At 33.4% G+C, this 17,633-nt stretch overlaps 1 protein-coding gene across 1 annotated transcript; it reads left to right on the forward strand.

Annotated features, from left to right (window-relative positions):
- Positions 1–1,050: 1,050 nt before the first annotated feature.
- Positions 1,051–17,197, forward strand: AP1AR (adaptor related protein complex 1 associated regulatory protein; the record flags this gene model as incomplete). The annotated part of the gene is made up of 9 exons (XM_039217260.1): positions 1,051–1,120; positions 2,885–2,911; positions 5,425–5,450; positions 8,111–8,207; positions 9,402–9,500; positions 11,908–11,966; positions 12,622–12,695; positions 14,220–14,348; positions 15,762–17,197. Coding segments are annotated over 9 exons (844 nt in total), but the record flags the coding sequence as incomplete, so codon positions are not given.
- Positions 17,198–17,633: the final 436 nt, after the last annotated feature.

The following is a 17,633-nucleotide window of genomic DNA, read 5'->3' on the forward strand; positions in this document are numbered from 1 at the left end:
TGTGTGCTCAGCCCCCTCCAGGACCAGTTGGCGCGAGGGGACCTGGTGTGCAGGTATTTGGCAAGTACGGTCTTTCCAACGGAGGTTTTTCTCCCCCGTGTGGAGGTTTTTCTGTTTCGGACTCTCTCCTTTTCTCCTCTCACTCCCCGTAGAGGGTAGAGGGGGAACGCCTCCCACCCTGGAGTCTCCGATCCCAGCCCAATTTTATCTTCCCAGGTTCGCACTCACATTAGAAGGCTATATCAGTGGATTCTGCGTCCTTTTTCTCCCAATCTCTCAGGTTTTGTAAGGTTTCCAATGTCTTCAGATCTTTTCTGTGTGATGTATGGTCGCGAGTGCAAGTACGGAGCTCCTTACTTCTCCGCCATCTTGCCCTCTCCTCCTTTCCTCCATCATTTTAAGCAGCTATAACACTAACTACATTCTAAGTGAAAGTCATAATCTGGCACCTCCAGTAGTGAAGAAGTTTGAGCGCCTCTGCCCTATACCGATTTTCATACTATAATAGAGGACAGAAACATAGTTAATAGAGTATGGACATGTTCTTGGAACAGATATAGCAAAGGGGATTCTTATTTGATTACATGTAAATTTCACATAGGAGAAGAAGAGAATGATTAAAATTTATAAGGGCATAGAAAGAATAAAAAGCACCTAGCTTTGTATAAACATGGGATTCCACAGTCCAGAGATAACCACTCTTAGCATATTGGCATATATCTTTTCAGATTTACATTGTTTTGCCTATGTGTTAGAAAATTGGAGACACACTGTAATATATTATTTAACACATCAGTATTTTAACATACTTTCCTGATACAGTAAAAACAATGAGATGAGTTTTAAAATTTAATTGCATTCTGTTCTAGGTAGTAAATACAATAAATAATTTATTATTACTGGTTGAGTAAATATTAGTGTCAGTAGAAAAACATTGGTTTGACACTTTTAAACTCATAACTAAGTTTGAAAATACGGGAAATATTTTTATGGAAATGTTTTTATGCTACTATATTGGCTCAGTTTTAGTATTAATTGTGATTTTTAAAGTTTTCCTATTTTTCTTCCCAGATCCAAGTATTTTAGAACATGCTCAAGAGGTGAGCACTTAACTATAGAGGTAAGTAGAGTCATGAATCTAATTGAATAAAAATACCATTAGGAAGGCAGGAGGGATATTTTTCTTTTCATAAAGGGTCCTAAACTTAGTATGGACTTGTTATATTTCAATATCACTGATGCCAATGAAGAGGAAAAGAATTGGTGTGGGGAGGGGAGTGGTGAATAAAGAGAAGTTTGCAGAAGATTAAGGTCCTATTCTTCTAATAGAATTGCTGTTTCTAAGAAGTAGTGTTTTTGATTTTTTGTCTTTTTTTTCACTCAGCATAATTCAAAGAGAGGGTACTCTGGTAGTAGTTACATGGCTCAGTAGGTGGTGATTCTAGAGATAGATGGTTGGCCTGCCCCTCCACCCCCCTTCGTGGAGAGGTGTAGTAGGATCAAAGCAGAAAGCAGACTTTAAGCAACTACACAGGATGAATCACTGATTTGCTTATTCTTTGTGTGTAAAATATAATAATAGAATGTACTGAGGCCCTACTATGTACCACCTACTCCACCATACAGTTTATAAATTTCATCACTCATTATTCTAAATGCAGTTCTGTTGAATGAGTGGCAGTCATCCCATTTTATGGATGAGAATTAGAGGCTTAGACAGGTGAAGAAATTGGACTTTGTTACCCAGCCTATAAATGGCAAAACCTAAATCCATTCCCAAACTGCCGAGCTTCAAAGTTTGAACACTGTACTTCACTGCCTTCTATATTAAATAAGGAAGCAAGTAAATCAGAAATTAGTTTTTTAAAAAAATCACAAACCGAAAAAAAAAGAAATTCAAGATAATAATTTTAAACAGGTTAAGTCACTTCTTTAAATTCTTGTCTTTCTAAACCTTTTAAATGCATTGTTTTCTTGATCTTTAATAAACAGTGTTAACAATAAAACTTTTCTTTTGGTGGTTATCAAATTATTTATATTTAAAATACAAATATTTTAGTAATATAATTTAGTAGTAATGACTTTCATTTAGTCATTAGACATAATACTGTTCATCACATCATCATCAAATTGTTTACCTTTCTATCTGTAGAAAGACACTGTATTTGGGAGCACCGACTACCATTTGGTAGATTTTCAGTAAATAGTTAATGAATAGATGAATAAATATAAACATTATAAGACAAATCCTTAATTGGGCATCTTTTAAGTCCCTATTTCTTGAGTAAATTCTCCTTCTTATGACTAGTTTTTTTTTTAAATTCAAGGAGAAAATTCTGGTAGTGTGGGTTTAAAACAACCATATAAAATAATTCAGGTGAAAAATAGTTTATAAGTTTTAAAAAGTTTCTGATTTATGAAGGAAATTGCTATAATTCTCCTTTTTTCATATAAAATCATAAATAACAGTATATACTTATTTTGGCTATCTTGTAGGACTGTTGAATGAACAGTGTATAAGGGACATATGACTCAAAGATCTTAAAAGTATAAAGGTGTATTATTTTTGAAGTGAAAAAGTGACCATTTTTTTTTTAATATTTTATTTATTTCTAGGAGAGAGACAGAGAGAGACAGTGTGAGCAGGGGAGGGTCAGAGAGAGAGGGAGATACAGACTCTGAAACAGGCTGCAGGCTCTGAGCTGGCAGTCAGCACAGAGCCCGACGCGGGGCTCGAACCCACGAACCGCGAGATCATGACCTAAGCGAAAGTCGGACGCTTAACCGATTAAGCCACCTAGGCGCCCCAAAAAGTGACCATTTTTTTGAGATATATACCTGAGACAAATATCCCTCCCTAACAGTTGCTTTCTTGTTCTTTCAGTTTGAGAATCTAGTAGAAAGTGATGAAGTAAGTATTTCTACAGTACAAAACCAGTATTTGTTCTCCTGAATCATCATGTTAGTCTTAGCTTTTATTTTAAAAATTTTATTTTATTGTCTTTTAGGATTTTTGATTTTTGGTTTTTATTTTTACTTCTTAGTCCCTAATTATGTCCTTTTACTAATTTATATTATCATATCATTGATATGATGATATCATTCAGAGTTTTCTCATATATAACATATAATGCTATTATGTGGTATTATTATATATACTTTTATATGTTGGTTTCATGTATTTTAAATATATAAACATATATCATATTTTAAAGCATGCTATAGAACTTAAGGAACTTTTAAAAGGATATTTCTAACCTCTTGCCATTAGGTAGGTAAAATTTCTCAACAACCCAAGATAGATCCATTCTTTAACCATAGTTTTCATAGATTTCTGAGGGTAGAATTTATACATGCCCATTCTATAATCACTTTCTGACTTTAGCCATTTTGCATTTCGTCTCATCTAAAACTTAAATTTAAGAGGCATTCCAAGTGTAGAAGTGTGAAAATATGAAAAAAAAAATACAGTGTAGAATTGGTGAACTGTGGTGTATATTTCTTATGCACTGGTTATAGTTAGAAGAGTTTTAGTTTATGAGCTAAACTTAAGTTTCACTAAACTAATTGTATGAGTTTGTGCAAGTTACTAAACCCCCCTTGGGCAAACTTTACACAACTCTAAAATGAGTTCTACTACAAGAACTCTGTGAGCTGACCTTTTATCACTTTTTGTTTCTAAGGAAAGAGGAAAATGTATCAAACTAAATTTAAATTATTTTTTAGCCCAACATTTCCCAGCGTGTATGGAATACTCAGAATGTAAATTAATATGGTAAAGGTTCCGAGACAGACTGTTAAAGAAGCTGTTAGAGAACTGTTAAGAAAATTATTTAAACCAATTCAACTCACCATTTCCCAAATTAATTGGGTATACTTCCTTTTCTCAGAAAATGATACGTATTTATTATCATCCGATAGAACACATTTGGGAAACTAGCATAGCCTTTTGTTTCCTAGTAAAATTTCTCCCAAATATTTTTATGTTTCATAGAACCTAGTTTCTTTCCCATTTCAAGTCATTTTAATTCCATGTTATTTTTTTAAAATAAGTGTAAGCAAACACTTAATGTTTTTAAAGTTTCTAAACTTTAAGTGCTAAATGTAAGAGTCCTTTCAACCTTTTTTGTATCATACTGCTTGTTAAAAGAATGTGGTTCCATGTGTTTTCCTAAGGTGCTTTTTGTTTGGTTGAGTTTTTGTTTGCTTTTGTTTTACTAACTGGTCTTTTCGTCTCCTGCATCATATTTTGTGTTTGGTTTAGTTGAACATCACCCTGTTTTGTGCTGCTGTTTCCTATCAGTTGGAGTTTTATTCCTGTTGTCAGTTGGCCATATATTTTAACTATCACATGTGAATACCTTAAGTGTATAAGAAAGATGCATAAATTCAAATCAGCCTTGTAAGTAATAATGGTTTACTTTGAAGGGAAAAAAAACTATAGGCAGTTTCATAACCATGTGATAAAAACCCCAAAAACAATAGATTCTCATCATTTGTGGTAGTTATACCCTATAAAGTTGCCATAAATGCTGAATTATTGACTACCAACTGGAACATTACTCTTAGGGAAAATAGAGAGTTAGATTCCTGTAAGCTTCTAGTCACAACATTTTCATCACCCAGTCAGTAAATTACCTTGTTTTAGGTTTCTGCTTTACACCTTATTTTAATCTATATTATTGATTCATTAACTTTGAACTCATGGACAATAGCAGTGTAAATCATGTCTGAACAGAAGCCTATCCAACACACACAGTTTTTCCACGGGGCTTGCCACAGCCTTCACGTGACTAGGAAGATCAGACAGCACTTCAACCCTACACAGTGAAATCACCAACAATACACAAACATGCAAAAATATGGGACTCAATAGACTGTAAAGAGGACAGTATGAGAACTGAAACTAGAAGGCAGAGCATCACTACGTTCTGTCTCTACTGGGAAGGTGCCTGTCTAGCAACTTGAAGTTTTTGCTGCCCTGTGAAAATCTGTTCATGATCATAAAAGTATAGGGATTATTAGTTTTGACGTTAAAATACAATTTAGCTTATAGTTAAATTTGCAAATATGGAAGCTACAAATAATGAAGGTCAACTGTAAATGAAGAGGGTATAGAAAGTATATTGTCTAATACCATCCTGACCCCAGAAGTTCATTTGGTATAGAATATTATATTTCTTAGAAAAACATTAAGATGTCCAATAACTAGTTAATGTATAATTAAACTAGATATGCAGTTTTGCTTTTGAGAAGTAGTAAAATTTTAAAGCTTTTTGTTTAAAACACTTTTAATAATAAAATTTATTTACATGATAAAAATAGATAAGCAGGAAATATTTTGATTAAATAAAAATAGTATTGCATTGCCTTGCATAGAAATTCAACTAGTGAAATTTCTTTAATTGTTTAATTTTTATACAGGGTGAAAGCCCAGGAAGCAGTCATAGGTAAGGCTCTTTTTTTTTTTTTTTTTTTTTAATACAATGTCTGTGTGAACCATAAGAAGCTCTCTAAGAATCGAGGCTCTGTCATTTGCTCGCTTTGAGAGATTGGACAGTTTACATATTAGGACCTTAGTTTTCTCTTTCTATAAGATTGAGGCAAATAATAATGTCTCAAACTTGTTTTGAACATTAAGGAATTTAATGTACATAATTGCCTAGTGCTTACCTATTGAACCTGAGTCATGTATTTTTTAGTTTTTAAAAAACTATTTAATATTAATAAGTACATTTCCTTGAATTTTTAAAATATTATCCCTCTTTTTCTTCCTCGCGACATTCTAAAACTTGTTTTACTAATCAGGTTAACAAGAACCTTAATACCTCAGTTATTTAAACAGCCTCTTTAGGTTCTTCTGAAATTACAGGAGCTACTTGAAAAAGAACCATCTGTCTTTAACTCAAGAGTTCTTATATCAAGAGAATACTTTCATATACTGTTTCATATTTCAAATGCATGTTCTTCATCTTTTTTTAGTTTAGCAAACATAGACAACTGTCATGTGGCACTGTGCTAGGCAGTGGGATTAAAAAATCAAACATGATTCTCTCTATTAGAAGAAAGAATATCCTGGTCTAGGAAGTAGTTTGTGTACATGACTAATTTCAACATAAGGTGGGAAAGAGATTAATTAGCAGTTATAAAACATGCAGGGAAAATGTAAAGGATATAAAACATGCAGGGAAAACATGCCCAAAATGTGTGAGAAGAGGTGTGTTCAAGTAGACCACAAGTGTCTTTAAGAACATGCCACTTATGTCGATCCTGGAAGTGTAGTTAGTGATAACTATCCCAAGGAAGAGAGCATTCCAGACAGAAGAAATTGCATGAACAAAGTAGGTTGGCAGAAAAGAGGTACAAGAGAATTTTGTGGAGGGATCGATCTGTTTGTATCTTGCTTTGTGTGGCAGTTATATGAGTATATACAATTGTCAAAACTCTTTTAAGTGAAATAACATTTATTTTATGTTATACCTAAAAAAAAAACTTAAAATAAAAAAAAGCCACGGGCAGAAGTTAGGGCTAGAGGAACAGAAGTAGGAGATACCACCTTATACTGGTGGTTAAAACCATGATAATTATCAAGATCACCAACCCGAGATTGCGACCAGGAGGAAGTGGGGTGGTTGGAGTGTGGAGAAAGAGCAATGGTCTGAGAACTACATAGTCAGACGCTAGAAGAAGAGTCTGAAGACAACCAAGGCTCAGTGGGCAAAAAACAGTTAAAAGAACATGGTAGACATAATCTGTCTTCATCTCATTTCCCTCATGTGTATCATCTCTATCTCTACCTGATAATATTGGTGTAAGGATTAAAATTAGTTAATATATATAAAGCACATTGAAGAGGGCCTGACACAAATTAAGTGCTAGATGTGCTATCAGTGTACATTTAGTTTCATGAATTTTAGCTGAAATGGGAAGGAGGGAACAGTAGCTAGAAATAAATATAGGTCAAATGAAGGTTTTTCCTTTTTCTTTTCTTCTTTTTTTTTTCTTCTTCTTTCCCTCTTCCCTTCACATGGAAGAGAGGTAAAAACAGATAAAGAGTAGAGTGAAGCTGAAAGAGAAGTGCTAATTAATAGGGCAATGTCCCAGGGAATGCCCTGGGGATGGGGGAGGGAGGGTGGCATCAGTGTTGAGTGAATCAAGAGTAGAAGTATAGCAGATGACTTTGAACAAGTTAAGGAATGCCACCTCTTCAGAGGATTGAGGGAAGAATAGAGATGATAGGCTTAAGTAAGAGGTGGAGGGGCAAGAAGCTGAAGGAATTGCAGGTTGATATCCCCAGATTTCAGAGTGGGGTGAAATTAACTTCTGAGAGAAGAGAGTTTGAATGAAGAACTTAAGGAGTACTTGAAGATTTGAAGTAGTTAGCTTAGGATGTGAGAGGTAGTTGCTCATGTCTAAGAAAAGAGTTATTGCTGGAGGCTGAGAGCCAGTTGGGTGTTAGGTTTTCTCTAGCAGCTCTTAGGAGAAAGGGCTAATCATGGAAATGAACCAAGGTCAGAAAGTAAGCTGGGTGAATAAGGTATTATGATAGGAATGCATGAAGGTAAGTATGTTGGTAAGAAAGTACTTTAGATTTGCCATGGTGTCCACTTTGGTTGTATGTGAAGTGTAGCTAGGTAATCAGGATAGGTAGACTGGGAGAAAAGGGAAGGATTGAGGGCCAGATTGACTGACTGATTGGCCAGAATAAATAGGAGGGTAGTGGGTATGAGAGTTACGAGTCCCAGAATGGTAAGAGAGCTGTCAAAGCATAGCTCTATGCTTTATGGTGAAATCTTGAGATATGGTCAGATGGCTGAAGCAGAACCAAAGTGAAGGTAAATGGAGTCCACATTTCTTAATAGTGGTTGTGGTGCTAAAAAATACTCTGATAATATATCATGCTATTCAACATATATATCAAATTTTAGCAAGTGTTAGAATGCATGCTTTTTTACTCTTACCAATTGAAATTATAGCATCAAATTGCTTTAATACATATTTTACAGTAAAATTTTAGTATTTCTCTGGTTTATGAGTTTTTTATTTGGACTTGGACTTATCAGAAGTATTTTTTCTTTTCTTTCTTTTTCTCCCTCATTTTTCTCTGTAGGCCTCTTACTGAGGAAGAAATTGTTAACCTAAGAGAAAGGCATTATGATTCTATTGCTGAAAAACAGAAAGATCTTGATATGAAAATTCAAAAAGAGGTAAATAGTCTTTTATGTTGCTGAAGTGTATGTTCTCATAAAGCCTTGGTTTATAGTATGGAGAAAGTTGTCATTAATATAGTGAGTAGGAACAGTCACTGGACCTATATTTAGATATTATACAGATGAAAATTATATAAAAGTAAAAGAAGAACAAAAAGTAAAAGGGTAGTGTTCCAGTCTATTAAAGTTTCTTTTATTTTGATTTAATTGATAAGAAATCATATGCTGCCAAAAATGAAGATAATACATTCTTCTAAAAAATAACATTTTAATTCACAAGTAGAGACTCTGACAAGGTACTTGTATTTTTGTGTTTAAAATAAACTTTTAAAAACTACTCTATTTCACAATAAGTATGTTTTAAGTCTTTTTGTTTGTCAAGGATTTATTTATGCTTAGTAAGTAAACCATAAACTATAATCCTAAATGTTATATTTATTTTAATGTGTTTATGGAAATGACCTATAATTATAGTTTTGCTAATCAGTAAGTAGATTAGTCACATTGTATTATACATTTAAGAACAGCCTGTTTAGTACCAATTACTTGATTTCAACAGCATTAATTTAAGCTATGCAAATAGATGTTAATATTAAGCTAAAGAAAAAATTGTTGAAATTTGATTTTTAAATTTGTTTTGACATGCAATGGATTATCACTAAATCAGTTTGTATGCTATTAGGAATAGCAAGAATTTAAATTTGGAAGTAATTTCTGAATAGCTTGGTAGTAATAAAATTCAGGACACATGTGCATCAATGAGACATGAACTTTGTGAAAGCTTACTTCACTTTGATAGATGGTGATATGATTGGCCTTAGTTTAAAGACTTTAGGCTTATGAGAGCCAAAACCATTAAACTAGTCAGAGTGATAGGCATTGGAACAATTGTTGAGCATGAAGATCACTATATATTCTAAAGAAACAATTTTGTATTTGTGCAAATTAAATGCTACTACTTCATAATTCAGCTTCTAAAGAGTTCTGTAATATCTTTGATATCATTTGAATTATTTTGTAATAGGAGAAATTGAAATGAGAAATCACAAAAATTTCAATTCTGTTATGCTTTGTAGAGGTCATTTATTTTTTTAATAATTTATTTTTAATTTTACAAACAAACACTTTATTTTTAGAGCAGTCAGACAGGTTCTGGTTTTTGTTAATCCTTATTGTTTTGTTCATGTACAGTTAGCCTTACAAGAAGAGAAGTTAAGACTAGAAGAAGAAGCTTTATACGCTGCACAGCGTGAAGCAGCCAGGGCAGCAAAGCAGCGAAAGCTCTTGGAGGTGAGGGGGAAAGACCCCAACATATAGTAGGGCTGCTCATCTCCTGATTTTCTCCGACAAATCTCAGTTGAGACTTCTTCTCCCCCTAGAATCAAGGGCTTATTGTTTAACAAATGTATTTATGCATATATTCTTAGGAATTTTCATTTTTATTTTTTATTTTCTGGTTTATTTATTTATTTTGAGAGAGAGTGCACAAGCAGGGGAGGGGCAGAGAGAGAGAGGCAGAATCCCCAGCAGGCTCTGCACTGTCAGCACAGAAGGCCAATGTGGGGCTTCATCCCACAAACTATGAGATCATGACCTGAACTGAAATCAAGAGTCAGATGCTTAACCGACTGAGCCACCCAGGCACCCCTATTCTTAGGAATTTTAAAGGCAAATTAGTTTGTCTCTAACTAGAAATAGCATCCAATTTTATACTTGATATTGAATGCTATTTAGCTTTAATTTAGCAAAAGCTAATTCTTGTTTATCCCAAAGATGAAATATAGTTTTCCAAAATCCGGTACTCTTTTAAAAAATAAATACACTCTTAGGTGGAAACATTGCAAAGCTACTCTTTAAATATAATTTCTGCATTTTTTAAGTTTATTTTTTTGAGTATTTTTTAAACAATTTCTTGAACTGCTAGAATTTCATCTCCTTCTTTGAATCCGGTAAGCTAGACAGTTTGCCTCATTTTCAGATACTGTATATTTCTCATCTTTATTCTTGTGTCTTTGGGTGATTGGGAGTTTGAGTCTTGAGAAATCTTTGGCATATTATCAGAGAAGGCAACATAATTAATTGTATCTCACCATGCTATATGCTAATATGGCATTACCATAAATGCCAGACCACTATTAATAACAGGTATTTATGGAGCCCTGGCTAAGTGTCAGAAACATGTCAATTAATTTACATGTTTTATCTTGTTTAATCCTGACAAAAATCCTGGAGATAGGTAGCATCTTCAATCCTCATTTAATAGATGAGGAAACCAGGGGACTGAGATGTTAAGTAACCTGCTTGTCATCCTGTGGTTAATAAATGGTAGAGCCACAGTTCAAGCACAGCAGTGCTTGGTCAGTTATCCCACTTAGTATGTTCCTCTGTATTTTGCCTATGTGAACTCTGTACTGTAATATTAACTGAAGTAGTACAAAGATCATGTCACATAAGAATTATTGTAGCAGAGAAACTGAAAAATCATGTGTCATATTGCCATGAATTTATATGTGACTTGTACCCTTTCTTTCTCTGTCTCTCTCTTTCTCTTCCTACTCCCCTCTCATTTTTTATTAAACTGTTTCAGCAGATTAATTAGATTATATGGGAGAGTGGGGTTTTGTTTTTGTTTTTCAGTATGTTCTAACTCATGAAAAAGTTTAAAAATTAATTCACCTACTAGGAAATAAAGATGTTTTTCTGGCTATAATTTAGAAAACTCTTTTTATTATAATAAAATTTCCACTGCTCACCTTTTAAAAACAAAAGCATTACATTCCATATGCAGCATCTCTTTGGGTTCTCTGAGTTTTCCAGAAACACACAACAGTCTGTACAACATACACTAGCACACAAAGATACACAAATACATGCAAATCCATTTGATTTTCACAATAGCATTATGAGTGTGCTAGGGCAGTATTATAGTTGTCTATACTTTACAGAAAACGGAAAGTAAAAGACATGCCAGGGACACACAGCTAATAACTGTCAGAGCCCTAACTCTTTTTTTCCACCAAAGTTTATCTATTTTTGAGAGAGAGAGAGAGAGAGAGAGAATCCCAAGCAGGCTCCATGCTGTCAGTGCAGAGCCGAATGCAGAGCTCGATCTCATAAATCCTGACATCATGACCTGAGCCAAAATCAAGAGTTCAGACAGTTAACCTAGACTGAGCTGTCCAAGCACCACTTGTTTTGTTAAGTTTATCAAGAGCCCTAACTCTTCACAGGTTTTCTAAATCCTTTGTTTTTATTATTTCTGAGTCAGCTCAACCAGGTCTTCTAGATCTTTTGTTTTATTGCTATTTATTTCAGCCAGAATAGAACCTCATCTACTGTTTTAACTATTTTTTTCTTACTCCTCATCCTTCCAGTTATTGTAAGTTCTTAGGTATACCAACATATTGGTATATGTTGGGTACACCAATATATATCTGTTTTAAAAGTTATTTTTAATAACACTGTAAATATTCTGACCCCTCAAGGATTATACAAGGATAGAAATTCTATCCATAAATAAGAGGATATAGAAATGAACAGTGATACATTAAAAAAAAAAAAAACTTCAATGGAATAACTTTTTAAGTTTGTTTTTTTTTAGGAACTAGGAAAAAAGTACGTTTTGGTGTTACATGAATGATTTTTTAAAATATAATTTTACAACAGAGTGATTTTGTATTGCATTATGTTTCCAAAGCAAGAAAGGCAGAGAGTTGTACAGCGATACCATCCTTCAAACAACGGAGAATATCAAAGGTAAATGGGGGAATATAATACTTCCCTTTGTAGTAGGAAATGTGATTCCCAAAGAGAACACAGTTAATCTCTCGATGTGTGTATATATACCATATTTATGTGTTCCTTAAAAAATAGAGACACTACTTCGTACGAATACTGAGAACATTTGCTTTCTTTACATTGGAAAGTGCTCATTATTTATTTAAATTGATTTCATTGCATTTTTAAGAACAGTCATATCTTTCATATAGAAAACAGTGCAGTAATCAAATGCCTTTGGATAAATTGCTTATGCCATGCTTGTTTGGGTTTTCCTTAGCACCCTCTTTTTCTTATAACACAGTTTGTGTATGATCAATATTTAGAAGACACATTCCAAAGTCGTATTTTCCACTCATTCAAAGAACCTTGTTCATGCTTCATTATTGTAAATTATAAAACTGGGCTTATGACTAAGCTTTGACTTCAAGATTAACCAAAATCTCATTATTTTCAGTTTATTGCTAGCATTCAGAAAATTCAGACCAACTTTCATTAGGTTAATTTTAATTGTGTAGTAATTATAAATTTGTGTGGGATAGATCTTCAAACTAAAATGCCATCATTAACTTAAGTATACATTGTGTTATATCTACTATGAATATATTAAAAAATTCTTTTACTTTTATTACAGTTCAGGACCAGAAGATGACTTTGAATCTTGTTTAAGAAATGTAAAGTCACAGTATGAAGCCTTTCGAAGCAGTAGTAAGTCTTTTAAAATATATGCATACATTTTAATTTTACTTTATGCCACAATAAACAGATAAATGGAGATCCTTGCTATGTTTCTATAGAAGAACTACCTGCCCTTTAAAATTGTATTTCCCACAAATCAAAACTATACTGAGATACCACCTCATGCTGGTCAGAGTGGCTAAAATGAACAAATCAGTAGACTATAGATGCTGGCAAGTATGTAGAGAAACAGGCACCCTCCTACACTGTTAGTGGGAATGTAAACTGGTGCAGCCCCTCTGGAAAAAAGTGTGGAGGTTCTTCAAAAATTCAACAGTAGAACTCCCCTATGACCCAGCAATAGCACTGCTAGGAATTTACCCAAGGGATACAGGAGTGCTGATGCATAGGGGCACATGTACCCCAATGATCATAGCAGCACTTTCAACAATAGCCAAATCATGGAAAGAGCCTAAATGTCCATTAACGGACAAATGGATCAAGAAGATGTGGTTAATCTATACAATGGAATACTTACATGGCAATGAGAAAGAATGAAATCTGGCCATTTGTAGCAAAATGGATGGAACTTGAGGGTGTTAGGCTGAGTGAAATAAGTCAGGCAGAGAAAGACAGATACCATATGCTTTCACTTATAGGAGGATTAGGAGAAACTTAACAGGGGACCATGGGGGAGGAGAAGGGGAAAAATAGTTGGGGAGAGGGAGGGAGGCAAACCGTGAGAGACTCTTAAATACTGAGAACAAACTGAAGGTTGATGGGGGTGGGGGAGAGGGGAAGATGGGTGATAGGCATGGAGGAGGGCACTTGTCAGAATGAGCACTAGGTGTTACATGGAAACCAACTTGACAATAAACTATAAAAAAAAAGCCTTGAAAAATAAATAAATAAAATAAAATAAAATTGTATTTCCCAGATACATCAATTAACTAGTCCTGAACTATACAATTTTATCTTTCCTTTTCAAAAGGGAATTGGAGCAAAGAAAAATCTCAGGGTATAGCTGCAGTCTGGATGGAGAGTCAAACACTTGTTTTTCCATATCTACTCTGGTCCTACCTCTCCCTCTCCCAGAAAAAAGGGAAGGTAGTTACAAAAGTATACTTATCTTACTTATTACAAATTGACTTATAAGAATTAAAATGTTTTTCTCCAAGTTTCAAAAGTTGGAACTCCAAAAGCAGTTCCTGCTGAAAACATGGACTGCTTTTCATTTTTATTTGTTCATTTATTTTTTTTTGTTCCTCTTTGTAACTAACTAGCACGATATTACCCAGAGTCCATTGTATTGGAAAAGTTTATAATTCATTTAAATTTGCATGTTTATCATGCTACATGGTAAAAAAAATAGAAAAATAAAAAGAAAGGGAAAAAAGCATTATATTGTTCCTAATAGAAACTTACCAATGTGATGATTTCAATAATTGTTGATGATGCTAAAAGGAGTAATAATACTTGGAGAAACATAATATTACAACATAAATGGTGATAAAAGAGTACAAATGACTACCTTATATTTGGTGTATATTCTAGGACTCTCATCAGATGCCACAGTTTTGACACCAAATACAGAAAGCAGTTGTGATTTAATGACCAAAACTAAATCAACTAGTGGAAATGATGACAGCACTTCTCTAGATCTAGAGTGGGAAGATGAAGAAGGTATTTTATATTCACAATTTTACCTGAAAATTCTAATCTGTGTTAATTTATAGAAATCTGCTTGGTATTTTGCTTTAAACTGAAAGGAGTGCAAGGCCTTGAAAAATCAATATGAAAATTTCTTAGTCTCTTACTATATTAGTGATTATCATTTGTTGATAAATGGTTTAGAAAGTTGCTTAATTCTTAGTGTTTCTTGAGCTTTAGAAAATAAATGTTAATGAACTGTATTAGATTACTCAGTAAGAAGAATTACTGCCCCCTTGTGGTCTACCTAAACCCAAAATTTTATTATCTTTTGGCTCATTATAAATGTTAGGAGTTTTTTTGTGTGTGTGTAGTACAAAAGCTATAACCTGGACATGGGTTTGGATTTTAGCTGGTATGTTTTCCTAGCTCTAGTACTTTCGAGAGATTTCTTAATCTCTATAGAGCTTCAGTTTGTTCATTATAAAAAGTGAATAATAAACCTACTTTAAAGGATGACTATTCACCATTGTATACTCAAGGCCTAAACTGCCTGGCACAAAAATAAAGAATGAAATGAAATGAAATGAAATGAAATGAAATGAAATGAAATGAAATGAAATGGGGCACATAATAAACAGTCAGTAAATATTTGAACATGGGAACCTATGAATGTTGTGAGGATGAAATAAAATGTATATAAAATAGTACAGGGTATAGCACATAGTAAGTACTCAAAATTGTAGCTAAAATGTGGGAGTTTTTAAAAGGCTATTTCACTGAATAAAGCTCAAGTTTCCATTTTCATTTTCATTTTAGGAACTAGGTAATCCACAAAAAGGAAGAACCAATTTTAGAATGTAGGACTTTAAGAAAAATAGTAAGCATTAAGTATTGTATAGAATTTTGAGATGGAATGGACCTTAGTCCTCTAGTCAAGCCATTTATTTCTTTTAACAAGAAACAAAGATACAAGGGACTTGAATAACTTTACTGAAGATTGCTTTAACTTACCTAAGTCTTCTCAGCTAAACACTTTCCACAATCCTGTACTTCTGTTATTTTGTTTCTGGGTCCCAAGCAGCAGACTTTAAATTTATTTTTGTTGCAGCATCTTTTTAAGTTTGATCTAAAGCTTAAAGTCTTTCAATTCCAGATTCTGTCTTCCATGCTGTATGCTAATCAGATTTGTAGATAACATGACTTTTGAGGTTATTATTGTAGTCATTAACACACTTATTAACTAGACCAGGTAGGAAAGAGAGCCCATTAAAAACCTTTCCTTTTAACAAGGCCTCCATAGGACTGACTCTTGAGGTTAATTAACAAATCAAATCTGATTTGTTATAAAGTAAATAACAAATAAAAACTATATTACTAACTGGCCTTTTGACACAGCTTTTTAAATTTTCATTGAGATTTGTAATAACTCTATCCAAATAATAGGAATGAATCGCATGCTTCCGATGAGAGAACGTTCCAAAACAGAGGAAGACATTCTCCGAGCAGCACTTAAGTACAGCAGCAAGAAGACAGGAAGTAATCCTACATCAGCCTCTGATGATTCCAATGGGCTGGAGTGGGAGAATGATTTTGTTAGCGCCGAAGTGGATGATAATGGCAATTCTGAGTATTCCGGATTTGTAAATCCTGTGTTAGAACTGTCTGATACTGGCATAAAATCTGATGCAGATCAACAGAAACGATAAGGCAAAATTGTGTGACCCTGTTTATCAGTTGTGACCAAATTTTAAAAACCAAGTAGAATGTATAAATCGTTGTGCAGAGCCTTTTTGTAAGAGGGAGATAGGAAACCATATTGTAAATGCTTATTAAAAGGAATAGAAATGGTAGGCTATCTCTGAGTTGCTTCAGAATTAAGTGCAATTTCATCATCTGCCTTCTGCTTTTCAAAAACAATTTAATGGTTCTGTCATGTTATTAAATTTATTTTAAATCATCTTTATATCATTCCTATTTACCATTTGTAGGTTTTCACTTAAAAGAATAGTTTTATCTTTACTTTCAATGCTTTCGCAAGCCTATTTCAGTAGCTCTCTGTGAAAATATTAAGGCATTTTATGTTAATTCTCAGCAGATGTGAAGGGAGCAGGAGGAGGGACTGCCAGATCAGATTTATAATAGAGTTCCCGTTTCCAGCATTATTTACTCCTACGGCTTATTTAAATTTTATTATCTAATAGTAAGCACAATTGAGTAGATGACCCTAAAGAAAGGCTGAAGTATCCATTTCTCTCTACACTTACTGCGTATCCTACTATAATAATGTCCATTCAGTCTGAACAAAGGATAATATGTTACAATAAGCTTTCAGAGTTAGGACACTTGAAGCTGGTAATCAAAAGTAATATTGAAGAAAAAACATATAATTAGGTTTTTCTCTTCCTTTTACATGCTGCCAGTATAAATGAATATTGACTTTAAGTTAATTGATATATTAAATTTCTAAGTGTCATTTTTTTAAAAATTCTATATTTCCAATGAATGATCTTAGAAAGATTTTACACAGGACATATTCTCTGTGCATGATTTATTAAGAAAGGAAAACCTAAAAAGGCAATACGGGTATTTCAAAGTAAAATCCTTTCCAGTGTGAAAGGATCCATTGATTTTATTAAGCTTTCCTTTGCCTTGTAATACAAGGTGCTTTAAGGGGATGGAACTAATAAGCATATCAGTATATATAAATGCATTTTGTTTTATGCATTGAGCTCTTTTTTCCCTAAAGTTTATGTATCAATTTGAAAGGCCAACGATAATAAGCACTCCCTAATTGCTTGTCTTAATTTTGCTGAGGATTGAGTATGATTTTAGGAAGCATACTGTTTTCTGATTTTTCCTTGGTGTGTTTTTTTTTTTTTCCTTGCAGCAATGACAGTGCATGTTCTCAAAAATATAGGAAGGTCCAGTTATAAATAGTAACTTAAAGTTCTGGCTGTACCTAAAACAAAATCATGTGGCCCTTTCAATATTTGAACTGCTAGGCAATGACATCTATAGTTTCATCTTTTTTTAATCTCATAGAAATAAATATGACACTTTAAATATGTAAATATATTAGGTAATGCTGTTATTTATGACTGTCTTAACATAATTTAAGTTGTAGCTTTGTCACTGGAAATATTTTAAAGGTAATCTATATTCACATTGCCTGTGTTATGCTTTTTACAGTTTGTATACATCAGATGTATATTTTTGGTTTGGCATAAGCTACTATTGTAATTTTTCTTGGCATTTTGTTCATAAAAATTTTTTGAAGGAATGGTAACTTCTCAAGGATTGTGAATAAACACATTT

This window comes from Hyaena hyaena, unplaced genomic scaffold (genome assembly GCF_003009895.1).
Source record: "Hyaena hyaena isolate Hyena2069 unplaced genomic scaffold, ASM300989v1 scaffold_674, whole genome shotgun sequence".
Classification (NCBI taxonomy): Eukaryota; Metazoa; Chordata; class Mammalia; order Carnivora; family Hyaenidae; genus Hyaena; species Hyaena hyaena.